Source organism: Cryptotermes secundus, unplaced genomic scaffold (assembly GCF_002891405.2).
Source record: "Cryptotermes secundus unplaced genomic scaffold, Csec_1.0 scaffold2444, whole genome shotgun sequence".
Lineage (NCBI taxonomy): Eukaryota > Metazoa > Arthropoda > Insecta > Blattodea > Kalotermitidae > Cryptotermes > Cryptotermes secundus.
In genome coordinates, this window is record NW_019723340.1 from 582,983 (window position 1) to 591,211 (window position 8,229).

General features: G+C 40.3%; 1 protein-coding gene across 3 annotated transcripts in view; it reads right to left on the bottom strand.

Moving 5' to 3' along the window:
• Positions 1 to 7,999, bottom strand: part of LOC111861883 (catenin delta-2) — a 113,901-nt gene extending 105,902 nt beyond the window's left edge. For all 3 annotated transcript variants that reach the window (XM_023846823.2, XM_023846827.2, XM_023846828.2), the window contains exons 1-2: positions 7,937 to 7,999; positions 237 to 405 (exon numbers count right to left, since the gene is read on the bottom strand). In XM_023846823.2, coding sequence (XP_023702591.2) covers positions 237 to 405; positions 7,937 to 7,995 — 228 coding nt within the window. In that variant the 5' untranslated portion in view covers positions 7,996 to 7,999. The remainder of the gene's footprint in view (positions 1 to 236; positions 406 to 7,936) is intronic.
• Between the last annotated feature and the right edge of the window lie 230 nt (positions 8,000 to 8,229).

The following is an 8,229-nucleotide window of genomic DNA, read 5'->3' on the forward strand; positions in this document are numbered from 1 at the left end:
GAAATTGATCACAATGCTTTGTTCCACACTCCGCGGTACCTTCTGTTCACTCATCACTCTAGCAACTTCCAGAGAGGACTGAACAGGTTCTAACCCTTACAGGAGGGAGGGTGGAAGTTGTGGCTTCACTCTCTCAAGGTCGCACAGCTGCTGCACAGTGCGGCTTGTTTACAAAAAAATAGTCCCGGTCATATTTGAACCACCTAGTACATAAAATAAGCATACAAATACCTCACCTGCTGTGTGGTCTGCTGTTTCTGGGTGCGAGACACAAGAGTTCCAGCATCCCCACTCTGAACTGAGAGGTGAGATGAGTTTGGTGAGTGATTGTCCGGGTGACCATTTGTTGGATGGTACGTCACATCCACTGAATATGAACTAGTCTGTTGCAGCTCTGGCTGCCCTCTGCAACAATCCACCCAATCAATCACATAATCTCCTCAGATATTATGCATTTACCCTTTAACCATTACATTCTGTCCAATCTATATCATATTCCATTCAAGTTTGGTACTATACGACACACTTGATATTGTAACTACAACATACTGAATGTCCAATCACCTGGAAGACAACCATTTACAATTAGCATCACACATGGTCTGACAATAAAGTTGATGAACTCATCACAGTAAAATTGCTACATACCTCATTGCTGAATATCACTATGGTCGCCTTCCAAGTACACCCCTTGGAAAACTATACACCGAAGCCAGCTCCTAGTCCAACCTGCAAAGCAATTCTGGAACTGGTTTCTGTGGAAAGGCCTTCAAAGCTGCTGTCGTATTATTCCTGATGTCATCAAGGTCATAAAAATGCCATCCTTTCTATATTTCCTTTTATTATTGGGTAAAGAAAAGTCATTGGGGGCTAGATCCAGTAAATAGGGAGGGTGTTCCAACACAGTTATTTGTTTACTAGCTAAAAACTCCCTCATACACAGTGCCATGTGAGCAGGTGCATTGCCATGATGCAAGACCCATGAGTTATTGGCAAAAAGTTTAGGTCATTTCCATCTAACTTTTTCACACAGCTTTTGGAGTACTTCCAAATGGTAAACTTGGTTGATTATTTCTCCAGCTGGTACAAAATCATAATGAACAATCCCTCTAATATCAAGAAACGTTAGCAACACTATTCTGACTCATAGTATTGGTAGACCCATGTTTCATCAACTGTGATGACACAGCTCAAAATGTCATCTTGACTCTTCAAAAGGTCTTGGAAAATTTTGACTCTTCTTTGCTTTTGTTCTTCAGTGAACTCCATTGGGACCATTTTTGTTCACACCTTCCTCATGTCAAGATCTGCAGTTAAGATTTTCCTGTTTTTTTATTGCTAGTGGGGTGGGACTAAGTCCCTTGTACTGCAGCCACTTCTGGCCTATTGTACCAGCCCCATATGATAGGTGAGGGTCATTGTGGAGCAATTGGTGGAATGAAGATTGGCAGGGGAAACCGAAGTACTCAGAGAAAACCTACCCCAGCACCACTTTGTCCACCACAAATCCCACTTGACCAGACCCGGGATCGAACCCAGGCCGCCACGATGGGAAGCCAGTGACTAACCGCTTCAGCTATGGTGCGGCTCTTCTTAACTGTTTCTCTGCTGATGTTTGCTTGCTCTGCCATGCTCCTGACAGTCAGAAGACAATTTTCACACAAAATTTGACAAACTTCTGCAATGATTTCTTCAGTTCTGCTTCTTGCTGACCATCCTGATCTTGCTTCATCAGTGACACTTTCACTTCCCTCAGAAAAACAAGTCACCCACTTGTAAACTGCTGTTTTCTTCACAGCATTATCCTGTAAACTTGCATTAATATCTCTCTCTGATTTCGCTTCCACTCTTGCCAAGTTTAATAAGAAATTTAATGTTTGTTTGTTGCTCTAATTCAAGCTCCAACATTCTCACAATGGCACACCAAAACAGACTCAAACAATAACAGATCCTACTCAGAAAGAGACTGCCACAGATCAACAGCACAGCTATGAAACCTTGATATGCCAACGTCATCAAACCACACTGAGGTTTCGGTCCACTGCTGCCACGGCAAAGAACACAGTGGTGAGTTCGCAAACTTTATTGTCAGACCTTGTACACAAGAGCACTTCGCTCAACCTTAACTGTGCTAGGATGAATTAACCCACTGACTTCAGAAAACAGCTTCTTCCTTCTATACCTCTCACATTAACAGTGGAAGGTCAGCAAACTGAGTTCTGTACCACTCTAAATTTTATTACTTTTAGTTCATTTACTTCCTGATAGGTATCAGTGGAAGAGAGCTAACTTATATCACATGTTGCAAAACAAGGAAATTTAAAGGACATAAACCTGCTTCATCATTCTTAGCATTAAACAAGTTACAAGAGCAGATTTATGTAAACAAAGGATAGCATTTCACAGTCTTGATCAAAAGATATGTTGGAAGAGCACAAAAAAAAAGGTGAAAAAATCTGTGAAACAGATTCCATATTATGATTTTAAAATATCCAATACAGTGTGTTGTTCTACAGTGAGGACAGCTGGTGGATGTATGGAAGCATCAAACTACTAGGGCGCAAAAGGCATTTCAAACAGAAAGCTAAAACATGTTCTGCCTAAAGTGGGGTGAATAAACCAATTCTCATTAATAAGCACACTTGCACCTAGCAGTTATTTAAAGAGAATCAAAATGTTTTCACTATCAGAATGCCTATATTTTCCACGTGTCATTTTACACATTTTCTATATAGCAAAAGTGCTATTTAAGGCTTCTTTGTGGAACAATGGATCTGAACAATAAACCAAGGAAAATCTTCAATGAAGCACATTTAACACTAAAATTAATGACATACGATCACTGAAACTGAGCATCAAATGAGTGAAAACACACTGAGGAACACTAAACAGGTGGTCCACTGTACATGTACACACAACACCTTGGTATTAAACAACTGATTATAGACTTAAGAGGTTACATTCAAGAATTTAAATACTTACATCACAAATGGTTTTAGAATCTGTTTCCTTGAAAACGGAACTGGATTTTTTAATAAATGTAGGGTGGAAAGAAACAACAAACATACAGCATATACACAAAATCTGAGCAAGTGACCTGTGTCACATGTGGCATTGTTTGGGCGAGTAAAGAGGCACAGAGATCGTCACACTCTCAATTCCAAAGACATCATGCCAGTCTAACAAACATGAGCAGTGCATGTGAACATACATTATTACAAATTATTTCTGATATGATAAACATATACACTCACTAATAACAATGTGTATTGTGGTGTATAGACCTGTTGCTAAGCGGTGACACTGTAAACAGCGGCTGTTTCTCAGCAACAGCTTGGAAAACATGTTCCCGTTGCTAGGCAGCAGATTCTTAACCTTTAATGTCCAAAGCGCACAAATCGGTACACTGAAAGGTACAGTTGTTGTGACTAAAGTACACATATTCGTTCATGCGGGTACATGCCGCTAGTAGAAGGGCACACACAATTCTAAGTAATTTCTTCTAAATATAGTATAAATGTACATACATTTTTCTGGGGAGAAAAGTTGGATGCAGAAACAAGAGCTATCCAAGCGGAGACGAGAGCCATCCAAGAAAGGACTGCCGCCATGCGAGAGAAGAGGTTGCAAGCCAATGTGGATGCTTGGCAGAAAGAGATGACGGTCTGGCGAGAAACGACGGAGGCGCATCTAAATGAGGAACCTGACACGGGAAAATTGCGGACCCCAGAATAAATTAGCCGTCGTCCACAGGAAGGTGTCCCGCCATGCAAGAGTGGCATGGCGCCAGAGAAACATCTTCAGGAAATCTTGGACCCGAGCAGATCATGCGTCCCGGATAAAGTTGGCTGCCACCTGCAGGAAGATATCCTGTCGCGCGACAGTGGCACAACGTTGGAGAAATTACTTCAAGAAGGAAACTCCCCAGGGGACCTTTGGATACTGGAGAAAGGACTTGGAGCCACGGTCTCGCACCAGCAAGAAGCGGCTTGAAGTCCAGGAGGAACAACGACGTCAGCGAGTGCAAACAACGCACCAAGAGCTGTTACATCGACATAAGGAACCTCCGAAGAAAGAAATGATCAAGGATTGGACCTTGTGGAGGGGACGACCCCCTCCAAAACGAAAAAAGAAGCAGGGCACAGAAGAGGAGCCGGTAAAATAGAAGAACCGGCCTCCCCAGAGAGAGTGAATGTGCGACAGAATGAAAGTAATGGATGAATGGGACACAACTGGATCTTCTGGCGAGCTGAAAGGAAACCGCTCGAGACGAGCTTTGTCTTAAGAGGGGAGCGGATGTAACGGACGAAGAATAGTCGCTGCAAGAAGAGTAGCCGAAACAACAGGAGACACTGCAAGCACAGCTACGGGACGGGAAAGGAACGGGGGTGCACCGTTAGGCTATTCGGGGAGGGAGCAGTGTAACATGTTGCGCAACGGAGAACCCCTCCCTACCCAGCAGCAACGTGGCAACTCAGGCCACAGGCGCGTGGCGGTAACGTAGCGCTCCCTCCCTCCCTTCCGCGATGACGTAACGCGCAACGCTACGTACCCATAATCAACTTCCTACTGTGACGTGGCACGCAACAGGCACCACTGCGGCTATATAAGNGTGATACATAGCTCCCCTACTGTAAACGTGTAGACTACTGAAGACAGAGTGAACTGATTTGCGCATAGGGTTATAAATCGTGAAACCCCGCAACAGTGGCAACAGATTAATGGGATTAGGGTTATAAAGTGTGAAACCCCGCAACTGTGTGATAATTAATTGTAGCCGTTGTTTGTAGATTGTTCAATAAACCAATTAACGATCTCTACGGCGTCTTCAGTAACGAAACACGTTACAATATATAGGTTTCACCCCCACCCCCTTTCATCTAACTTAATCGCACCTTTGTATGGTATTCGTTGAAGCACCTGAGAATGCACAGTCCCAAGACACATATCTTGAAAAGCGAAGCAAAAATGTGAGTCTTATAAATAGAATAATAAAATGATGTTTTAGTGTTTCCAGACGTATTATGACACCAGAAACTGCAGATATGTCAAGTGTTACTAGAAGAAATGATTTTATAATGCAGAACCACTTCGTGAAGAACTGAGAAAGTCTTCTGTTCAATAAGCATAATAATTACACACAAAAATGTGTAACCTTTTTGCCTAACATTTTCAAATCTTACATTATAATAAGTGACATTATGTTCTTTGCTGATGAAAACAAGGTTAATTCCATTCCTTTATCATAAAAATTGTATCAGATAAAACATTTTTAATAAAGTGCTTAAAATTATTTAAGACGATAAACAGCAAAGGACATTTAAATGCCCAACAGCAAAGGGCATTCAAATAACTCCATCCAGCTCACCCTTTGGTCATTGAAAAATTCTGGCATTTAAAGGTCAATAATGCAAAAGCTGGACTAACAATGTAAATGGGGTGTTTCTACATGATCCATGACAAGATGTTATAACTAATGAACAAAGTTAGTTGAGGGTGAGTTCTGTATAGGAGTCTGTAAAGAGAGGACCTCAGCACATAAAGGCGGATAACCTCCATTGCTGAAGACGGCAGGGAATGGCTGGTGAAGAAACAGCAGGCTGGAAAAGGCTTAGCACATGCTATGTGATTTGTGAATTGTTGAGATTAATGGTGGCACTGTAACTGCTTGTAGTTCCAAGTCATGTCACCATTCCAAACCCCGTCTATAGTCACCCCTACACGTGATAGTTTATTACTACTACTAAATTAAAATGATTATATATGAAAATGATCATGAACACTCGTTATGTTACAGCATTACTTCCATTCCAAAATCACATTCTGAGGCTTATTCAAAATTCACTTCATCATCACTGTTACACTCATTGTCACCATTAGGCCCACCCACTGATCTGCCATTATGCCATACCCCAGTATTCCTTTCTGGTCTTTTTCATGTGTTCACCCAATGACAGCCCATCACCTTTCCCCACACACTGAAACATTCCTTCACAAAGAGAACCTAAATCCGAACCAAATGATATGTTTCTAGGCACAACCATCCTTTCGCCTTCAGCCAAATGTTTTCTGCTGTGTTCAGAATGGGGCGGTATGGTAGCAAATGCAAGACCCTCATGGCCATTATTACTCGTACTCTTGAAAGTTTCAGCAGTATTTTTTAATGCCTGGTTTGCGCAATTTTATGAGGGTATATAATGCAGGTTTTAAAATTTCATACTGAAAAGGAATACATCTTTCTGCCAGCCATTTTATCATTTTCTTTATCAAGCTAGAAGTTTGAAGTAGGGAGAACAACAACAACATTGTGGTAAGATGCAATATCTAAAACAATTACAGAATTTGGAGGTAGACTGAAATTCATTTTTCTTTCATCCATTTCTCATAATTACTTGTATTCACCTGACGATATGCCACCTGTATCCTGTGCTTATTTTGCCACAAGCAGAGCATTCAGCACAAAACTGTTTTCTCTTCCCACATGAAATTATAATCAATATCTTGCCTTTAGGCAGGCATACCAGTAAAGCCATTACGTCATAACTGTAGAACTTGTTCTTGGCATGTCATCACAATATGTGCAATTTATCATTAGAAATTTTTCTGCCTTCTTCACTAAATTGATGTTTTCTCAAGTACAGAATCTCTTGTTCTCTTATGTCATGGTTCTCTATTGGAACTGCGGTGTTGCTTTTTGTTTTTTGCCTTTTAAATCCCGACTTCATCAAAAATTTTCTGACATTTTTCCTTCATTAAAATTTATCAACTAGAAAACATAGGTGGCACTCACTTCTCCACTCTACAGAAGCTGCAGACCGTTTTCCTAATTACAGATGCATTAAAATTATCAATGTTGTGAACTGGCTTTCTATGGTGCTGACATTTCTGGTCTGATGCATTAGTATATTTTTTCCCCCCTTGTTAAATTTTCTCAACAGAACACAGAAACTCCTCTTGCTTCTGCTGTTCTTTCTTGCACATATTGTAAATATCCTGTCACTGAGTACATATCCATAAAGTTAACAGCACTGTAAATTACCTCTCTTGTTAAGCTATGAAGTTTCTTACTCCGTAAGGTTGACTATATAGGAGGCATGTTCAACAAACGGTCACAAACATAAAAATGCCATAACAATTCTAAAAAAGATACATAATATAGATACACTATTGTTAAACATCCAAATGGACACACGCCATACTTGCTTTTCTAATACAAGCTCTTATTAAAGCCAATAATTAGAAACAGAAGGCAAGCATTGGGTAATCACACAAAGTCACAAGACAAACTCCTATCTCTGTCACCGAGTAACAGCCGAGGCTGTGATACTGTGTACAGACAGATCAATCCATCTCTCTCTTCTGATCACTGTCTCTTTCTCTCCTCAACAGTCTTCACCTACTCAGATTTTGGGCACATGCTTTATAAAAACCATTACTTCATGAAGTCTTCTAAAATATTCACAGAGAAATTTTTACATTACATGACACTCAGCAAGTGATATCTCTTGTTTATTTGCTCACATAAGAACGTGAAACCTGAACACACTGTCTACACTTGTCTCTTAGTAGAATAAATATGACATCTATATAACATCAATGCCATTCCCAAACTTCTTTAACATACTGACGTCAGAATTCAAATGCCATCATTGTTAGTAGTCAAACCTGTTACTGGACATGATCCTGAGGCAGTTTCCTTCCACCTCCCATCCTCAAAACATATATCCCCAAAAACCATCTTAATGTTATCCTCCCATCTCCCACCCACTTCATTTATCCAACAATAATAACTTGTATTTTAATCACATGTCATACTGTAACTTTTCAATAAACTATACTCCATGCATATTTGGCCCAATACAATTTAAAATTGTTACAATGAGAAATAATGAGTAACACTAATATAAACAGAATGTTTTGAGAAAATAATACTTACGTATATTGTGGCATATCAGGGGTTTTCTCTTGCAATACTCTCCTGAAAGAAACATGCATATAAGTTACAGTTCCTGCATCACTCTTTATAATGATGGACAGACAAAGTTTACCACTCAAATTCTTCATATGTTCCAGTTATATCCACTAAACAATGCTATCCAAGTGGCCTTACCTGGTACTCATGCAAAAAGCTTATGTCTATCTTAGTTCAATGAACGTTTGCCACTACAGCAGGCACCCACATGTACTCACACGCATATAAATGCATGCACACACATACAAACATACACA